This window comes from Myotis brandtii, unplaced genomic scaffold, assembly GCF_000412655.1.
Source record: "Myotis brandtii unplaced genomic scaffold, ASM41265v1 scaffold230, whole genome shotgun sequence".
Lineage (NCBI taxonomy): Eukaryota > Metazoa > Chordata > Mammalia > Chiroptera > Vespertilionidae > Myotis > Myotis brandtii.
The window spans coordinates 5458899-5479015 of record NW_005358650.1 but is presented as its reverse complement, the minus strand read 5'-3'; the positions used below and the strand labels follow the sequence as shown (position 1 = coordinate 5479015).

General features: G+C 40.4%; 1 protein-coding gene across 4 annotated transcripts in view; it reads right to left on the bottom strand.

Annotated features, from left to right (window-relative positions):
* Nucleotides 1-8497: 8497 nt before the first annotated feature.
* The window catches only part of FER (fer (fps/fes related) tyrosine kinase), a 316192-nt gene continuing 304572 nt past the window's right edge, over nt 8498-20117 (bottom strand). For all 4 annotated transcript variants that reach the window (XM_005866441.2, XM_014539886.1, XM_014539885.1 and 1 more), the window contains 2 exons: nt 13647-13769; nt 8498-12373 (listed from right to left, as the gene is read on the bottom strand). In XM_005866441.2, coding sequence (XP_005866503.1) covers nt 12231-12373; nt 13647-13769 — 266 coding nt within the window. In that variant the 3' untranslated portion in view covers nt 8498-12230. The remainder of the gene's footprint in view (nt 12374-13646; nt 13770-20117) is intronic.

The following is a 20117-nucleotide window of genomic DNA, read 5'->3' as shown; positions in this document are numbered from 1 at the left end:
ATGCCCTCTGGCTGGTCCTTCTGTCCTTGAAGATCAGTCTCAGCAGAAGGACTCCATTCAGTCAAGAAAGAAGGATGTGGGTTCTCTGGGTTCTGTAGTGGGAGGCACTTGGAATTACCTTTCCACCAGGACCACGCTAAATAAAAACGAGGACATTTCCCTGGAGGAAATTAAGATGCTTTTAGGAAGGGGAAGTGACCACTGAAAAGAAAAAGGGAGGGGGATTAAGTGGGAGTAAGAGAAAGAAAGAAAAGGGTTAATACGAGGTCATTATTTAGTCAGACCTCATTTTGCCGGTGCAACCACTTTAGACAGGATCTGGTTTGTTCCAGTTGACCAACGAGGGAGAGTCCTGCAGGGGTAGGACCTGGGCTCCCAGTGGCAGGCGTCATGCTTGTTCCATCGGCCGATGCCTTTGGAAGCAGCATCGCCTGCCTTGCTCAACTGTCATCACAAGTTTGGCCCAAGTGTGTTGGACTGTCCAATTTCTTCAGGTCTAAGGAGTTTGAAAAGCACTTCATTCACTCAGCTTTTAATGGAAGGAGTGACCACTGATGCTTTTAATAGAAACTCGTTTTACATCCATGTTTTCTGCAGGCAACGTGCATCAGCACGCTGCCCAAAGAAATCACTCGCTGGAGCGGGTGGACTGTGAGATATGGGGCTTCAAATCCCTTTCAGAGATCCTGTCCATCCCCCCTGGGGCACAGGTTTCAGTTTAAACAGCCACACTGTCTTGGTGGGTGCACTGGCCCTAATGGACTGAAGTCAGGAAGAACACAGTTGTCTAGGACACTGTCAGGTATCAAACCTGCTGGAGATGAGGGTGCCACCTGGCAGACGACAAAGCTGCTAAGAAAAGGCTTCACCAAGGGCCCAGGGAGCAGCGCCAGTCAGTGCTGCAGACGGGAGGTCAGGGGTCATGTGGGTTCCTTTGCCTGTTTTAAGAAGCTGGCAAACAGTAAGCACGTTGTTTTTGAGGGGCGGGTGGTGACTCCTCTAATCCAAGACCAGGGATGAGAAGAGCGCTTGGTTTAATGCATGGAAACCTGTGTAAATAGCAGCATGCTGCTTTAGAGAGGTTATTGATTTGCTGGCTGAAGGGTAAAGGGAAGTCCCGGTGTGGGCTCTGTGACCAGCTCAGCCCTGTATGGGAGCCAGGCCCGGACACAGGCCCAGGACTGCAGCATGGGAGCAGCTCTCAGCTTCTCTCCAGGCACCCCTCGCAGCCACCTTTCTCTCCCACATCCCTGTTATATCTAAACAAATCCTGTTATGAAACAAAACAAAAAAGACCCTGGCAAACAGCCAATCCACTCAGAGAAATGAGATTTGAACAACATTTCAGTTTTGATTTCTGAGGAGGAAGCAGTGATTGTATGCAGCACACACCCATTCTCATCAGAACTCATAAGCTTAATTACAGAGACACTGAAAGCTAATAATTATTTATGCACCATTACATCCCTAGGAGGCCAGTTACCATGGAAATCTCTTCTTCCATTCCTTCTACTTAGAGTATATTTACATGGAAAAGGGAGAGAAATGTAAACACGATGCAAAGATTAAACAAGACGTGGCACAGTTTGCTACAAATATTTTACATTTATTATAAGAATACAGTAAAAAAGTTTCCGCAGAACTGTAAGTGGTAATTGGTCCATTGGAAAAGAAAACTATTCAAAAATGATCAATGTTTACAAAAATGATGAAATCACGTTTTAAAAAAGTAGAAAACAATTTAAAAACATTCTACAATGTTAGTCAAAGTTCAAAGTGTATTTTTTCTGAATGTAAAAAAAAACTAACAAATAAATAAGTGTTAAATACAGATCTGAGTTAAAAATGGTAAGACAACGGGCTGCTTTATCTATTTAGCCCCATTCATTTTCAGACTTGCTTACAAGCCAGAGGAACTCACCAAAGGCCCTGCTTGTATGTTTTACACTTGGACTTTTTATAAGAAGCACCCTATTTCCAGTGTTTCTTTTATCCACTTCACAAAATATATTATTTTAAAGCAATAACAAAAAAGACTAAAGGTGCTTTAACCTGACAACATTGGTGCTAAAAGGAAACTGTGTAGACCACAGGGGTGCTTTCTTAAAATGTTGCTTATAGACAGAACATTTGTACCCGGGGGGGGGGAAGCTCCACGCCCACCCATCACCCCAAACTCGTCTTCTAACAAGGGGAGGGGAAGCAACCAGAACATGACATTCCTGCAGCCACTCGCCGTGGGCCTGTGCCAGGAAGGTAGCAGGCCTCAGGCCAGGGCTGCCCAGGAAATGGCCAGGGCACCACGTGTACACTGGGTCTTGCTTTCAGTTTGCTTAGGTTCCTGAAGTCAGTGCTGTTCTTCAGACTTGGACAACTTTATTTTATTCTCCTGCATTTACCTGGCTTTTTCTAACCCTATGTGGCTGTATGGCTTGGATGCCTTGGAGAATTCCAGTCTTAGGGTACTTATCAGACCAAACCAAGAAAAACACAGAGAAAACCAGAAGTTAAAGTTAGCAGGAACCACACCACCACCAACCCCCACTACACTCATGTTGCTTAGTTAGGCCATCCAATGCAATGCCTTTAAATATAAATTACACATAAGCTTTCTAGATGTCTGACTGATGAAGTTGATTCAGTGAAAAAGCTCAATGTTTTATGAAGCAATGGCCCATGTAAAGTTCAGGCACTGGTGCATGGCGAGGGTCTGATTATGTCACTGGATGGTAGTGGGTAACTGAGTGCACAAAGTGAAGTGAGATGCTCATCACGTGAAAGGCGGTTTCATGTCTTTGGCTACTTTGGTCATGAATTTGAAATAACCAAGACCCCTCCCTACCAGTTCATCCTTATCTCTGATTTTGATTTGATGCACAGAAACTACGCCTAGAATTGGATTTAGGATCATAAGATTATAAGATATACTTGTTATGGGGAATCGGGGCAATCCTATCAATCTCTTTGACACTAAAGCCAAAAATAGTGAACTCCACTAAAACATGTATATTGTCTGCACATGGCCAGTGTGAAAGGCCTAGCATCCGAGGAGGAATTAGGGCAAATTGGTTCACTGCTGTTGGAATTGGACTTTTGCTTGTAGCTGAAGTGAAGCAGATCAGACGGGCAGGGGAGAGGCCTCCATGCCATCCCACGGTCTACAAGTAGGAACTGCTGTACGTGGGTGAGGGGAAGACATTACTATGACGCATGCACAGCTCTGGGCACCATGCCCTCTGCATTTGCTTACCACAGTCTGGCATTCCTTAAGAGCAGGCAGGCAAGTCTATTTCTACCAAGTAGAAAAGAAAATTTCTACATAATAGGGCATTTTTCTTCCTCCCTTCTGTGTTTCAAACTAAAAGCATTGGATTAGTGAGCTGGCGAAGACCACCAGAATGCCTGGGATCTCAGGAATGATTTAGATTCCCTCTCGGCCCCAAAGGGTCTGAATGCAGAGCATTTAGAAATTTAAGCCCCTTTGGGAGGAATTCTGCTTTGTTTGTTTCATAAAGATTGTTCATGCAACTCAAAAGAAGACCCCAAGGTTGTACTATCTGACAAGATCTACATGAAAAAAGAAAATTAATCATGAGGTGTTGGGAGTCATACACTTCCTCACTTTTCATTCTCAGGGTTTTGCTGCTCCAGTGCGGGAACTGGGATTATTTTTAAGGCCATCTTACACTTACCCTGTGTTGCTCAGACGTTGACATTTCCTACTGACAGCTTTCCTAGCTTTCAAATAAGGTGTCATCTTCTGTGAGCAGATGGACTGCCAGTTAGAGCGTTTGCACTGATGCTTCCCGAGCACACTGGAGTAAGGTATGTTTCTGTTTCAGGGATCGAACTCTGGCTTCTTAGGTTGTCATTTTAGAATCTGCTGTGGATGGGGCCTAGAATGTGCTGATTCTGAGAGTCAAGATGTTCTTGACAAATAGGAGCAGGTGGCTTTCTAGGGAGGCCACTGCTTTGGGGAACTTGCAGAGAAGAGCTGATGTTTTAACCCAGCGGTGCTTTGGAGTCTTATATCTAGGTTGACTGGCTTATTTTGAACTCAGGCCTTCATATTTGCTACCCATTTTTTCTGAAGCTATGGGAAAACTCATTACCGTGGCACAACTGAAATACCAATTTCAGATATTTTCTGACAAGAGGGGTGTGAAAAAAATAAAAATAATGGTACAGAAGGGTGGAATGGAAACATTGAATATGTCCAGGGGTATAAGGTGCAGTAATCATTGTTAGTGTTTTAACATTTCTTGGGAGGTAGGTCACCCAATGAGCTTACTCAGCCAAGCCAACAGGCTGCTGCCCAGGCTGCATCTGCTCACCGTGACCTTTCTGCCTGGGAAAAGCTCCCTCCTCTATGGAGTGTCAGTCATCACCCACATCTGCCACCTAATCCTCTGTCTCCAGAAACCACAGCGAGGCTTTGTCTTCTACGCTGCTTCTGCCCTGGGCTCTCGCATAGTGGGTGTGCAGTTGGCCTAGTAATGGATGCCTGGGAGTTCCTCTGAAGGCAGGGGCCTCCTGAGCACCTGAGGAGAAACTCTTTGGTCTAAGCCAATTATGAGACCATCTAATAAAAGCCCACCAAAGAAGGCTTTTGTGTTTGGGCAAAGTAAGGATTAAAAAACTGAATATGAGAAGAGGAAATACTAATCAGAAGTAAAAAACCAAAACCAAAACCAAAAAAAAACTACAAAACAAAACAAAAACAAGCAGAAAAACGAGCACCCAGCAAGGCTCCTTGCCCCTGACATGGCAGATGTTTAAGAAGAGCTTGTGAATGGATGAAGCTGAGGGAAAACATTACAACCCTCTGCTCCAGGTCCTATCACTGAGGGCACTTCCTCACTTTGGAGAACACTCACACCTGCTGGCCTCAATGGTAATGTTTGGGGAGATAGCTTAGAAATTCAGGATTTGAATCTTCAGAGTGAACCCTAAATATTCTTGTTCTGGGGCTCTTGCTAGTTTGTGGGCATGGAGAAAAGCTAAGTCTGTCTTCATGCTGCAGGCATAGGCACCGCAAGATATTTTTTCTTTAACAAAATAAAAAGTAGCTTTCACAGCAAACTTCCCACACTGCTGCCTACCCTGGGCGTGTGCCTTTGCTCAGCGTCCCGTTGCTCAGGGAGTGTGCGGAACACTGTCCTGCCTGAGGCCTTACAGGAAAACTGAGCGAGGGTAATTCTCATTCCACAGGGGCCGCCTCCTGAGATTATGGGGATCATAAAGAAAATCAATATCCAATTCAGTGCTCTTTAATAAACGCTGTAGCGACTTGAGAGGCTTGTAATACTTAAAGCATGCAGCAGGAAGCGCCTCAAAACCCTCTTCTGAGGATCAGCTTCCCTTTATTGATGCTGCATTTACCTGTCAGAGGTTGGCCTCCGAGTCACTTTGGGTGGCACTGTTACTGCCCTTCACGTCCTTTAGTCTGCTGTCTGGGTGTCTCCTTCTCTGCCTTCGGTGTCTCCCTCCAGCTTAATTCCCTGTTTTCTGAGAGTAGAGCTCATCACAGTGAGGTCCCTGTGAGGGTAACTCTAGGAGCCCATTAGTTAGCCTTAGTCACAAGGTGAACGAGGGCTGACATGAGCATGCTTTCCACAGATTAGCCTAGGTTAAGCCCCACTGCAAGCAAAGATTCCCAATAAGGTATGAATAATCAGTGATCTTGGTTTAAGAAATATTAAATATAACTAACGCACATGTAAAGACACTGTGAGTAGTCTCTCTAAAGGTTTGAAGACATCCGACGCAATCCTTTAGTGGGCAGGACAATGAGTACAAATGTCGCCCAGCGCAGCAGCATCTCTGAGCCAGGGACATAAACCTCCAAACGCAAGGGAGGAGGTGTGTGGTCCACTCGGACAAAGGCCCACGTGCTGGCAGGTGACCACCTTTCCTCCTTTTGGCCCCAATACCTTTTCAATTTCCTGTAGGAAGGATCTGGCTTGGTGGCACTGTTTTCTGTAGGCTTTCTAGGGACATCGTCCAAGTCTTTGTTCCACTTTAATTATTCCACACTCTCCATAGGGTGGCATCGTCCAGTGTTGGAATAACGGGTTCTTTTCTCTTTGTCTTCAGACGTGCTTGCCTCAGATCCCTGGACTAAAGCCTATGCTCATTACCATGCCGCCGTTTAAGTGACTAGGAATTCAGAATAGCAGATTTTTCTACCACCCAAGAATCTCAGTCCTTATTAGGCAGTTAAGTACGTCTTAGTGTCTAAACTTACAGTTCAGAATATAATCTTTGAATCAGCATGAGGCAGTAGGATGGTTTTCAAGGGGTAATAAATATTTCCTTAAATTGAATTATGACTAAGGCATATAGTTTATATATCTTTGCTATTATGGCACTATTTTTTAAAGGAGAATTTTATGGGACTGTACCAATCTCTTTCAAGTATGTAATCTTGGTACATGACTACTTTCTTTTGCACAAATGAATATGCAGCTCTGGGTGCTCCCAAATAATATAGTATTCACACTTGATATAAACTCATCAAAACAGAGAAAAATAAATAAAATTAAAATATTTAATAAAAAAAATTTCTGCCATGTATAAGCAAATCAAAGTTAGTAATAAAAGAGGTAACATTTTATTTTAATGGTAAACTTTCACGCTAACTTAACACCTGCTGGCCTCAATGGTAATGTTTGGGGAGATAGCTTAGAAATTCAGGATTTGAATCTTCAGAGTGAACCCTAAATATTCTTGTTCTGGGGCTCTTGCTAGTTTGTGGGCATGGAGAAAAGCTAAGTCTGTCTTCATGCTGCAGGCATAGGCACCGCAAGATATTTTTTCTTTAACAAAATAAAAAGTAGCTTTCACAGCAAACTTCCCACACTGCTGCCTACCCTGGGCGTGTGCCTTTGCTCAGCGTCCCGTTGCTCAGGGAGTGTGCGGAACACTGTCCTGCCTGAGGCCTTACAGGAAAACTGAGCGAGGGTAATTCTCATTCCACAGGGGCCGCCTCCTGAGATTATGGGGATCATAAAGAAAATCAATATCCAATTCAGTGCTCTTTAATAAACGCTGTAGCGACTTGAGAGGCTTGTAATACTTAAAGCATGCAGCAGGAAGCGCCTCAAAACCCTCTTCTGAGGATCAGCTTCCCTTTATTGATGCTGCATTTACCTGTCAGAGGTTGGCCTCCGAGTCACTTTGGGTGGCACTGTTACTGCCCTTCACGTCCTTTAGTCTGCTGTCTGGGTGTCTCCTTCTCTGCCTTCGGTGTCTCCCTCCAGCTTAATTCCCTGTTTTCTGAGAGTAGAGCTCATCACAGTGAGGTCCCTGTGAGGGTAACTCTAGGAGCCCATTAGTTAGCCTTAGTCACAAGGTGAACGAGGGCTGACATGAGCATGCTTTCCACAGATTAGCCTAGGTTAAGCCCCACTGCAAGCAAAGATTCCCAATAAGGTATGAATAATCAGTGATCTTGGTTTAAGAAATATTAAATATAACTAACGCACATGTAAAGACACTGTGAGTAGTCTCTCTAAAGGTTTGAAGACATCCGACGCAATCCTTTAGTGGGCAGGACAATGAGTACAAATGTCGCCCAGCGCAGCAGCATCTCTGAGCCAGGGACATAAACCTCCAAACGCAAGGGAGGAGGTGTGTGGTCCACTCGGACAAAGGCCCACGTGCTGGCAGGTGACCACCTTTCCTCCTTTTGGCCCCAATACCTTTTCAATTTCCTGTAGGAAGGATCTGGCTTGGTGGCACTGTTTTCTGTAGGCTTTCTAGGGACATCGTCCAAGTCTTTGTTCCACTTTAATTATTCCACACTCTCCATAGGGTGGCATCGTCCAGTGTTGGAATAACGGGTTCTTTTCTCTTTGTCTTCAGACGTGCTTGCCTCAGATCCCTGGACTAAAGCCTATGCTCATTACCATGCCGCCGTTTAAGTGACTAGGAATTCAGAATAGCAGATTTTTCTACCACCCAAGAATCTCAGTCCTTATTAGGCAGTTAAGTACGTCTTAGTGTCTAAACTTACAGTTCAGAATATAATCTTTGAATCAGCATGAGGCAGTAGGATGGTTTTCAAGGGGTAATAAATATTTCCTTAAATTGAATTATGACTAAGGCATATAGTTTATATATCTTTGCTATTATGGCACTATTTTTTAAAGGAGAATTTTATGGGACTGTACCAATCTCTTTCAAGTATGTAATCTTGGTACATGACTACTTTCTTTTGCACAAATGAATATGCAGCTCTGGGTGCTCCCAAATAATATAGTATTCACACTTGATATAAACTCATCAAAACAGAGAAAAATAAATAAAATTAAAATATTTAATAAAAAAAATTTCTGCCATGTATAAGCAAATCAAAGTTAGTAATAAAAGAGGTAACATTTTAATGGTAAACTTTCATGCTAACTTAATAGTCTAATGGAAAAGTAATATAAACTCATTTTCATATAAAAATCTTTGTTTCCATTTAATTAACATATTAATACATAAGGAAAAGTGGCTTTCAATTATCTGCTTTTTTTATTTTGCATTATTCTCTGTTTTGTGTGAGAGCTCTGGCCTCCTAAATACAAAAGTCAGTCTCTACATGACTCAGAACAGTGCTCATGGACAATCACTTTTGTTGATAAGAAACATTTTAAATACCGTGTGATCAAGGGAGTGTGTGGGGAAAAATAAAGAGGGCGGAGGCGAACAACCTCTTTTCAGTTACTCTCAGTCACAGCCCACATAACAGTGCACTAAGAGCATCCACTAAGCAAGGTTTCCCGGGACACCCTCAGAATATCTAGTGACTCACAGGGATGCAGGATAAGGTGGGACATGTATTGTGGCTGCATTCTAATTTTTATGTTTATCCCACTAGAAGGTCCTCAGTGTGTAACATCTATTATAATTAAAACACTTTCTTCTGATATAATCTCACACCAGTATTGTGAAGCATAGTTATTTCAGTGGTGTTAACCAAACTTTGTATTAAATTATATGGCAACACTGAAACATGAATATAACATAGACAAGAAAACCATATTGTGGTTTGAAGAAAATTGAAACTATTTCGGTGACTAAACATTTTTTCTTTTTTTTCTTTTTAAAATAACCCTCAAATGAAAAAACAATTGTGAAATGCACGCTGAACAGTAGCTCATGGTCTGTGCTGATCTACTTATTTGTGATAAAATGGTGAATTATGAATGAAGAACTTTATTGCTTATATTACATTTGGGAGACAAGAGAGAAATGATTACATGAGGCCTTTTACTGGGGACCTAGTGGCAGGACAGCTAAAATATAGCCTCTGGTTTTGAAAGTGTAAATAAAACCTCTTAATCTTTTATTATTTTTTTCCTGGAAGAGAAGGAATACCCTGGCTTTGGGAAGTAAACTCTGATTACTCGAATACAAAATTAATCTTAGTTTTCACATGTTGGTAATAAATGTTAATATGACATTAAAAGATTTCTTTCCTTGAAAAATGATAAACTAGCTAAATATTTTTCATAAAGGCTCCTTAGTGATTTAAGGTAGAAAAATGTAGGTGAGATTCAGACTGCCTGACACCCCCACCCCCTTCGTATTCATAAATTTAAGAAATTATGACAGGAACTGTATGGGAGTGATAAATGCACCTCTTGAAAAATCCATTAACAACACAAAGATTTGCAACCTGGCTTAATTACATTCAAACCGGTGGCAATTTTGGTTACAACTGTTTTCTTACAAGTCACAGGATTTTGTGCATTTCTGAAGCCTTCTTTTCCTACATCAAGTTGCAAATTCAGAACAGTACTTACGTGTGCTTTTTGGTTATGGATTAGCTACCTAAAGTACATAATTCCAATAATTATCAGTGACAGAAGGGATGAATAAATTATGCTTTAAGTGCAGGAGAATTAACAGTAAAGATGGCTTGCATAAGTTTTTCTTGGTGCATGTACCTATATTAAATTTAATATTCTTTACAACTGATATGGTCCTGAAAGACTCCCCATGAGTTATTAATCCTGAACTATACCACCGCCTGCTCTGGGACAAAGAATAAAGTGGAATTTAAATGCTGCAGATGTCACGGCGTTTTGAAAGCTGCTTTAATTTAAGCACAGAGTTATGATGTGACTTGTAAATTCTAACAGCCAGGGTGAGTGAAATATCAATGCCATATTCCTTCTTCAAACCAGAATGCAAAGATTAAGCTTCAGGTCATGTTCACAAAATTATAGCCCAAACCATCCTTCTCTCTCCTTGCTGAAGCTTAGCAGTGAAGCTGCTAAGTGATGGGAGGCCAGTTTCTATAAATAAGAATATTATGGAAAGATTCCCTTAGAAATACTGGTAAAGGGTGCAAATGTCCCCACCTTACTCTTACGATTGAAGGCTGGCCAGGGGCCTGAAGACCATGGCACTTAATTTTAATTCCCAAGTCTGTGCCCTGATTTATCACAGTGTATGCCATCAAAACAAGGTTCCATTTATTTACAATATCTGACAGAAGGGAAAACAGTTCTGATTTTAAAAAAATTGCTTTGAATATTGCAATATATTTTTGAGGGCAAGTTTATTATGCTTTTGTTTTAGTCTGAATGTAGTAATCATTAAATGTGTACAAAACTTGCAAGAAGATTGAAATGATAGACAAGCCATTTTTCTCTTCAGTATTATCCTTCCTACTGTTTAGAGTGCTGGGTTTGAGTTCCATGCAGTGATATTCACAGGCAGCAAACAGCCAAAGAGGACAGGAGGGATTTTCTTTCCCATAAATAAGCTCTTCCAATAAACAAGGACCAAACAGTCACGGAGGTGCTCTTTGTCTGGACACACACCTGAGCACTATTACAGCTCCTGAGCCACATGTACCCCTGAGCCTGACCATCTCTCCACCCACACTGATCCTGAGCGGTAACTATGTACAGAACATGGGGTAAGGTCCTGGGATGCAGCAAAGGTTTAGCTCGACAGAATCCTAGATGTAACTGTTACGTATTCCTAGGAAGCATCTCCAGCACAGTGCTTGCACACCTGCCTGCTAAGGTAAGGGTTTCCAGGCAGCAGTAGAGGGGTCGCAAAGGGGGAAAGTGAAGATAGGAGGCTGTCCTGGATTTTCTTCCTCAATAGCGTCCATTTGTCTTCATCCACACCTGCCTTGCTTCGTGTAGTGTGTGTGTAGGTGCACACGAGTGTGTTTCTGAACTAGGGTCATGAAGTTCTGACAGCTCAGGAAATGGCACCAGTGCAGGGCATTAAATGCTGGGAGGCCTCCTCTGAGGTGCAGGTACTTCACCAAAAGCATGCTGTTGGTTTTGTGGGCTTGTGCTTTGTAGTTTCTCTAAAAATTTTTTTGTTGCCATTAAGAATGCTTTATCTACGAACTCCTGAAAATCATTTCTTAGAATCTGTTTTGTGAATTCAGACCATAAAAATAAAAGGTGTTTGATGTTTGTAAAGGCATAGCTTAGATAGGAAGACATTTTATGTTTTCTGTCTCTTCTCTGATCCCGTCTAGCTGCTCTTTTTCTCCAGACCACCCTCCTGTCCTGACTTCTTGCTGTCGCAGCTCTCCAAAACATCCTTTAAAAGCTGCTGCCTCGACGCTAGGAGTGTGCTGTTTGAGGACATCTTGTGCATGGTTTTCTGATGCCCAAACAGAGGCGGGAACTGACAACCTTACTACTAATACAGCAGTGTGACAATTCTTACACTGCACTTATTTCTGGCCATTAAAACAAACAAACAAACCCAGGAGGGCCAAATAATTCCTGGTAGAAAACGATGTTTACAAATGTACTCTTGCCTTGGCAGAGCAGAGGGCCAGCTTCCGCTGGAAGGTGTCCTGCAAACATGGCGTTACCTAGGCAGCTTCTAGCACCGAGTGAGTCAGGTCTGTGGCACCGACGCGGCCCGTGACCAGGGCCTGGAGTAGCAAAGCTTTGAGGAGCATCAGTGGTCGTGGTGTGAAAAACATCTGTTCTCCCTCACGTGAGCGTCTGTGCTTTTCTATGACAGTGGTCTGGAGTGGCAGGATCAGGATCGCTATGATGAGCTAATAAAGCCCTTGGTAGGACTGTCTGTTCCTTAAATGCATTTGCCCTTTTTTTTTTTCTTTAAGTGGCACATATTTTAAAAAACAGTTAATAAAAAAATAACCTTAGCAGACTGGTGCAGGTAACGTGGTACAAACTCATTGCAAACGAGAGAACGGGATGTCTGAAGGCTGCGTCCGGCCCCGCCCGGCACTATGTTAACTTCTTCTTGATGACACTGAGCTCTTTCTGGAGTTCGCTGAACGTGGGGCGGTTCTCAGGCTTATAATCCCAACACCTCATCATAATTTTAAAGATTTCCTCTGGACAATACTGAGGGGCTGACATCCGGTACCCTAAAGATGCAACAGAAGAAGGAGATAAGATATGAATGTTCATGCAGGGCATTATGCAGTTTGTAAGTTTAGTACCTTATGTTGTAGATGTAACAAACTGATTTATTATTTATTTATTTATTTAAATATATTTTATTGATTTTTTACAGAGAGGAAGGGAGAGGGATAGAGAGTTAGAAACATCGATGAAAGAGAACCATCAATCAGCTGCCTCCTGCACACTCCCTACTGGGTATGTGCCCGCAACCAAGGTACATGCCCTTGACTGGAATCGAACCTGGGACCCTTGAGTCTTCAGGCCGACGCTCTATCCACTGAGTCAAACCGGTTAGGGCAGCAAACTGATTTTTTTAAAGAAGTATTTCAGTATTACGGAGCCACAGAATTACCTTCAAGTTCAGAGAACCCGCTTTGTTTGTTGCAAAGTCTGATGTGAGATACATCACAGACAGATGCACATCTGCTCTAAGTATTTGCTTTCAGATGCTGTGGGCAGAGTTTTTTTAAAAAAAAATCATCTCTACTACCCAGGTTTTTGAAGATGAAGAGAGGAGAAGGATTTGATAAACACTAATTCAAAAGTGAAATAAAAATGAACATGAGTTAGAGTCCTTTACAGCCCGAGAAGAATCTTATTTTTCGTTCCAAGCTTCGGGCGCATCCTGGCCGTGTGCTGGGCGGGTGCCTGTGTGTGCGCCTCGGGAAGGTGTGTGAGGTCAGAGAAGGTGGGAAGGAAGCTAGAAAGCCATCCTCTTGCACCAGTTCTACACCAGGTCCCTCTCGGCTGTGGCGCTGCTCTTTTGTCAGTAGCATTCTTTCTGTTGACAGCTATGGACTGCCTGGCATCGCCACCACCTACTGTTCCGTCGTGATCTGGGAACACCACGGGGTGTCTTCAGAAGCGTTACAAAGTTCTCAGAAACCTCCTGAGGTCTAATTACATTTCGTTCGCAGTGACACTAATGGTGTTTATTTCACATGGAATAAAAAAACAGGAGCTTGAGGAGCACTCTCCGATTTCCCTTGACGAGACTGAATGGTGTGCCTTGCAGATGTCAGGCCAGGCAGGGGGAGTGGGAGAAAAGCTGGAGCTCTCTATTTTCAAAGCTAAAAAGGTTTTTGTTGTATAAGAGCCACGTGATCCATGGGGTTCAGAAGCAGATTTACAAACACCTCTGCTCTACCCACACCCCCAAACAGCATGACGACCCCCCCACCCCAAGCCTGTCCCTGGGGCTGGATGTGGCCACTCCCACCCCTGCCTTTGGCTCACCTCTTTCCACCTGCTCACGTGCTTGTTGGTTTGTCATTCCAGGGTACGGGCAGACCCCTAAGCTGAAGGTCTCCCAGAGGAGGATGCCAAAGCTCCACACGTCACTCTCAGAACTGTACCTCCCTAGAGGGCACACAGAACCACAACCAGGTGAGTGGATGAGTAGGTGACCATTTCCAGGTATGCGCTTCTATGTCATCACATATTAATATATTTAAACTTACCAAAGGAACTCTGAAACCAGTGATCCTATTCTCTGCATGAGTTTCACTCTCCAAAAAATGAACACCTTCCAAATCACATCCCCCCTCCACCCCCACAAGAACAAATATTCAGCCAGCGTGCAAGCTTGCTTTCCCTGTGGTACCTAACTGAGATGAATGGTTTATATAAAAAAGATATGTTTGTACACATCAATGCCTAGGAGATTAAGTAAGTTGGATTTCTGCAGTTTTGTCTTCTGCCTGCATCATTTTCATTCTACTAAGATTACAAAGTTAAAGCAATAAGGAAAAGTTTCTTAAATTGTTTACTCGTCACCGTTTACAAATATTCTTACTTGCTTAAAGGTCTTGTTTTTCCCACTGACAAGTTTCATTTATGGAAAATATATTTGTGTGTGTGTTTTGAATAGAGTACAAACTAACAGAGCTGGCTGATAGAAACAACTTCTTTAAAGTACATGGTGCCTTGTTTTATTGAAGTCCTGACGCACCGGTTTTACTAGGCTACATAAGCTAAGCTCATAGGATTCTTTTTTTTTTTTAATAATAATCTTCCAGAGAAGCAGAAATAAAAGCCAACACCAAATACATTCTGGAGATGGATATGAAGTCAAGGAGACAAAGCAGAAAAAGTCTTTCCAATATCCAAGAGGTAAGAATTTCCTAGATTTTCCCAACATTTTTTTTTTTCATATAGGGCATAAACTATTCAAACTAATCCTCATTTGCAGCAGTGTTACAGGAATTATGAAATCATTTCATTTCTACTTCCTTGTAGCTATTCGCCTTAACCTTTCCATTCCAGGATTTATAAATGCCCCTCTAAAATCATCCAGTTTCTTTAAAGTAGGATGGTCTTTTCACTTTCTTGAAAAAAGTAAAATGAGAACCAGAGTAAGCCTACATTATGGCAATTTCTCCAAAGGCAGAGCTTGGAGTATGCTTACTGATTATCATCTCCAGCTGTGTACATTAGCTTCCTTCTTAGTAGACTAAGTATGGACATTCACTATGATATTTAGCAGGAAGATTCATTTTCTTGTCTGCATATCAACTCTTTTTCATGTTTGGCATCCAATAATTTAATACCTTTTATGAAAGTCATTCAATGGCTACAGTTAAGACTAATTGATTCGTCCAAGAAAGTACAAGGAATACAGAGTCAATACCTTCTTTTTGTAAGATAATATTCTGGACAGATATCTAGAAAGGCATATTTTATATAAACCAACACTCCATCTTATAACGTAACTCTATAACCTTGACCTTTGAAGGATTTTTAAAATTTATTTATTTACATATTTATGTTATTGAGGTAGAGTTGATTTATAATAGTTTCAGGAGTACAGCATAATGATTCAAATTTTGCAAAATGATCAACACAATAAATCTAGTAAACATCTGTCATCACACATAGTTATATTTTTAGATCTATTCTCTTAGGAACTTTCAGATATGCAACACATATATATTAACTATAGTCACCATGCTGTACATAACATTCCCTTGACCCACTCTATCCATTTCACCCATCCTGAAACCCACCTATAGCTAATACCCATCTATTCTCTGTATCTATGAACTTGTGTTTTTTGGTGTGTATATGTACTTTTCTATCTGATTTAGGCACTCAAGATTCATCCATGTTGCCACAAATGGCAAGATTTCATTCCTTTTAATAACTGAAGAGTATCCTATTGTACATTTTTACTACATTTTCACTACATTTTCTTTATTCATTCATGTATTGATGAGCACTAAGGTTGTTTCAATATCTTGGCTATTGTAAATAATGCTACAATGAACATGGGAAGTGATTACATCTCTTTCAAATAATGATTTTATTTCCTTAGATATACACCCAGAAGTGAAATAGCTGGATTATATAGTACTTCTTTTCTTTAATTTTCGACAAACCTCCATACTGTTTTACTTTGTGGCTGCACCAATTTACAAGCCTACCAAAAGTGCACAAGGGTTCTCTTTTCTCCACATCTTCACCAACATTTGTTATATCTTGTCTTTTTTTATAATAGTCATTATAACAGATATGAGGTAATATTTAATTGTGGCTTTAATTTCATTTCCCTGATGATTAGTAACATTGAGAATCTCTTCATGTACTTGTTGGTTACCTCTATGTTTTCTTTAGGAAAATGTGAATTCAGACCTCCTGCCCATTTTTTGATCATTTTTTTTTTTGTTTTTGCTTTTGGGTTGTATGAGTTCTTTATATATTTTGGATATTAACTCATTAGCAGATATATAATTTGCAAATATTTTCTCCCATTTAGTAGGTTACCATATTATATAACCAACTAGTCTACGATAATGGAGTAATGATAGTCTATTCAGCAAGTGGTATTACAAACACCAGACCACTCTCTTACACCATATACAAAAATAAACTCAAAATGTATTAAAGATTTAAGTGTAAGACCTGAAACCATAAAACTTGTAGAAGAAAACATAGTAAATTTCTGACATCAGTCCGCATAATGTCTTTTTGGATACAGCCCTTGAGCAGGGAAACAAAAGCAAAAATAAATAGAACTTCATTCAACTAAAAAGCTTCTGTACAGCAAAAGGAAACCAACAAAACAATCTACTGAATGGAAGGTTATATTTGCAAATGATAGATAAGGATTTGATAATCAAATTATATAAGAAACCTCATATAACTCAATAACAAAAAATATAACCAATATGATAAAAAATGGGCAGAGGAGATGAAAAGACACACATCCATATGTTCACTGCACCATTACTTACAATATCAAAGATACAGAAGCAATCAAGATGTCCATCAGATGAATGGGTAAAGAAGACATGAATATATGCACTGGAGTATTACACTGCATTAAAAAGAATGAAATCTTGCCATTTTCAAAACATGGATGGACCTAGAGCAGTGATGGCGAACCTTTTGAGCTCAGCGTGTCAGCATTTTGAAAAACCCTAACTTAACTCTGGTGCCGTGTCACATATAGAAATTTTTTGATATTTGAAACCATAGTAAAACAAAGACTTATATTTTTGATATTTATTTTATATATTTAAATGCCATTTAACAAAGAAAAATCAACCAAAAAAATGAGTTCGCGTGTCACCTCTGGCACGCGTGTCATAGGTTCGGTATCACTGACCTAGAGGGTATTATGATACGTGAAATAAATCAGAGAAAGAGAAAGACAAATACTGTATGGTTTCACTTATATGTGGAATCTAAAAAAATACACCAAACAAAAACACGTAGAAATAGAGATCAAACTGATGGCTATCAGAAGGGAGGGAGTAGGGTGAAGGGGAACAGAGTCAGTAATAATGTGATCACACTGTAAAGTATAAACATGTCCAATCACTGTATTTTACACCTGAAACTAATATAACTAATATTTTTTTAAATACTTAAAAATATAATGCTTGAAGCCTGGCTCTTAAGAGATATCTGGAATTAGAACTGTGATTTGTAAATACTGTCATCAGCTTGAAATTCAACTAAAATACACTTTTATTGAAAGGCAGAATTTTACTTAGAATAATTGCTTACAAGAGGAGTTGTAAAGGCAATATAATGTAGAAGATCTAGCAAATAGGTGTAAGAACAAATTCTAGAGATCTGGATTTTACTGGTAAGCCTTTAGGATATCCTAAGTCCAGGTCCAGCTCACTTATAGGGATGCTATAAGAATGAATAAGAAGGGGCTTAGCGATGTCTTGTTATCCAAAGAAAACCTCTGTGTAAATACAGGGGTTACAATCCTATCTTTTATCCTGTGAATGATCTCCTTAGAGTAATAACAACCACCACCCCAGAGAAGAATCATGATAGAAAATAACAGAGCTGCTGCTTTCTCTAGATATTCTCTAGATATGAGGAATAGTGGATTTAGTTTCGGATCATTAGGAAGCTCACAAAAGCTTCTCTTGATAGCACCTGGGAAGACAAACTAAGGGTGAGGCTCACTATCTGTAGAACGTTAACTTTGAAAACTTCATTGTTGCCAACTAGAACAGCCTTGTCAACTTCTCATAATGGCAACTACCTACATGTGTCTATCCCATAGTATCCTTGGTATACAAAACACGAGATTCTGGTTTCTGCCCCAACTAAGTCCCAAACGAATTACATTCCACAGCTTTATCTGGAAAACATCTGTTGGTTCCTCAGAAAGTTAAACATAGAATTACCACATGCTTCCTAGTGTTTACTTAGAATAATTGAAAACAGGAACTCAAATCCATGTACATAGATGTTCATAGTGATGCTATTCACAAATGTCAAAACTGTTGAAAAATACATCCATGGATGAATAGATAAACTGTGGTAAATACATAAAGTGGAATATTAATCAGCCATGAAAAGGAATAATACAGTCTGCAACATGGATGAACCTTGAAAACATTATGCTAAGTGAAAAAAGCCACATATTGTATGATTCAATTTCTATGAAATATGCAGAATAGGTAAATCCACAGCATGAAAAAGCAGGTATGTGGTTGTCAGTGGCTGAGGAGAGACAATAATGGGAAGTAACTTCGTACTGGGTAAAGTGTTTTATTTTGGAACTATATGGAGGTAGGGGTTGCACAACATTGTGAATTGTACTAAATGCCACTGAATTATTCACTTTAAAATGGTTAATTTTGTTACATGCATTTCATAAAAAGGTTTATTTGTCTGAATCTAATGTCTAAATTAAAGACATTTATAAATGCCTTATTTTTCATGAAGTAATTCCTCATTTTAAATCAACAAAAAAATCATTTTATGCTATCTTAATTCAAACCACACTACACCCATTCACCAACCCATGGCTTTTATGCTGCTTCCCTTACTGAAAATGCAATTTCTAATTTCACTCAAAGCACAATCTTTTTCTTTCAAAATTCTTGAGCTGTTACCCATCTTGTTATGGCCCATTTCATCCCAACCACAGATAATGCAAGCTGTATTTATATCCAATTACAATGACACATAAAAAATTCAAGTTAAAAAAATCCCTGCTGCTTTAAAATGCAATTCCCATCTCTTTCCACAAGATTTATACAAGTTCCAGAGACTGAGATGCTAAGAAACCATGTCAGTTTTCAGAGTGAGAAACTACAGGATTGATTGGCTTAATATTTTAGGAACCTAACATTAGATGAAGTTATAAGAAATTCAAAAGAAATGGGCCAAAGCCACAGCAACACTTTTACTCTGTGTATAATTTGACTCTTAAAATGAAAATCTGGTAGTGACATCAGCATCATGGCAGAGTGAGAAAATCTCTTGGTCTCTCCCCTCAAAATAGATTAACAACTTATATACAATAAAATACATAGAAGAAAACATAAGAACTAAACTATGGATCTTAGTCTCAGAGAGGTTTTTGTGAACTTGACCCCAAAGGCAAAGGAAGTTAAAGTAAAAATAAATGAATGGGACTACATTCTTCCGCACAACTAAAGAAACCATCAACAAAACAAAAAGGCAATCAACTATATAGGAGTATATATTTGCAAACACTACTGCTGATAAGAGGCTAATATCCAAAATATATAAAGAACTGAACAAAACACTTCAATTTATAAATGGGCAGAGGACCTGAAGAAGACATACAAATGGCCAACAGATACACTGAGTGGCCAGATTATTATGACCACCTGATGTTTTAGGCAAGTTAGCTATAATTTCACGCTAAAGTTGCTAGAGGGCCAGACCATTATAAATAGGGAAGCAGGTTGTTTACCACGACAGTAGAAGTGATTTTTTTCTGAAGATATGGGTAAACAACGTGATTTAACAGCCTTTGAACGTGGGGTGATTGTTGGCGCTCGGAGCCATGGAGTGAGTATCAGCAAAACAGCCGACGGCCTGTTCGAACACCTTTGCTGTCTGCAGTTACCAAGATAAAACGTCTCCAATTTGCACAGGGACACAAGGACTGGACAGTCGAGCATTGGAAAAAAGTCATGTGGTCCGATGAATCACGTTTCCAGTTGCATCATGCAGATGGCAGAGTGAGAATTTGGCGGAAACAGCATGAAAGCATGCACCCCACATGCATGAGTACAACTCTTCAAGCTGGTTGGGGCAGTGTTATGTTTTGGGGAATGTTTTCCTGGCATGATTTGGGCCCTTTAATTCGTGTGGAACAATGTCTGAATAGCACAACATTCCTAAGTATCGTTGTTGATCAAGTTCATCCTATCATGTTGATGGCGTATCCCAATGGAGATGGCTTCTTCCAACAAGACAATG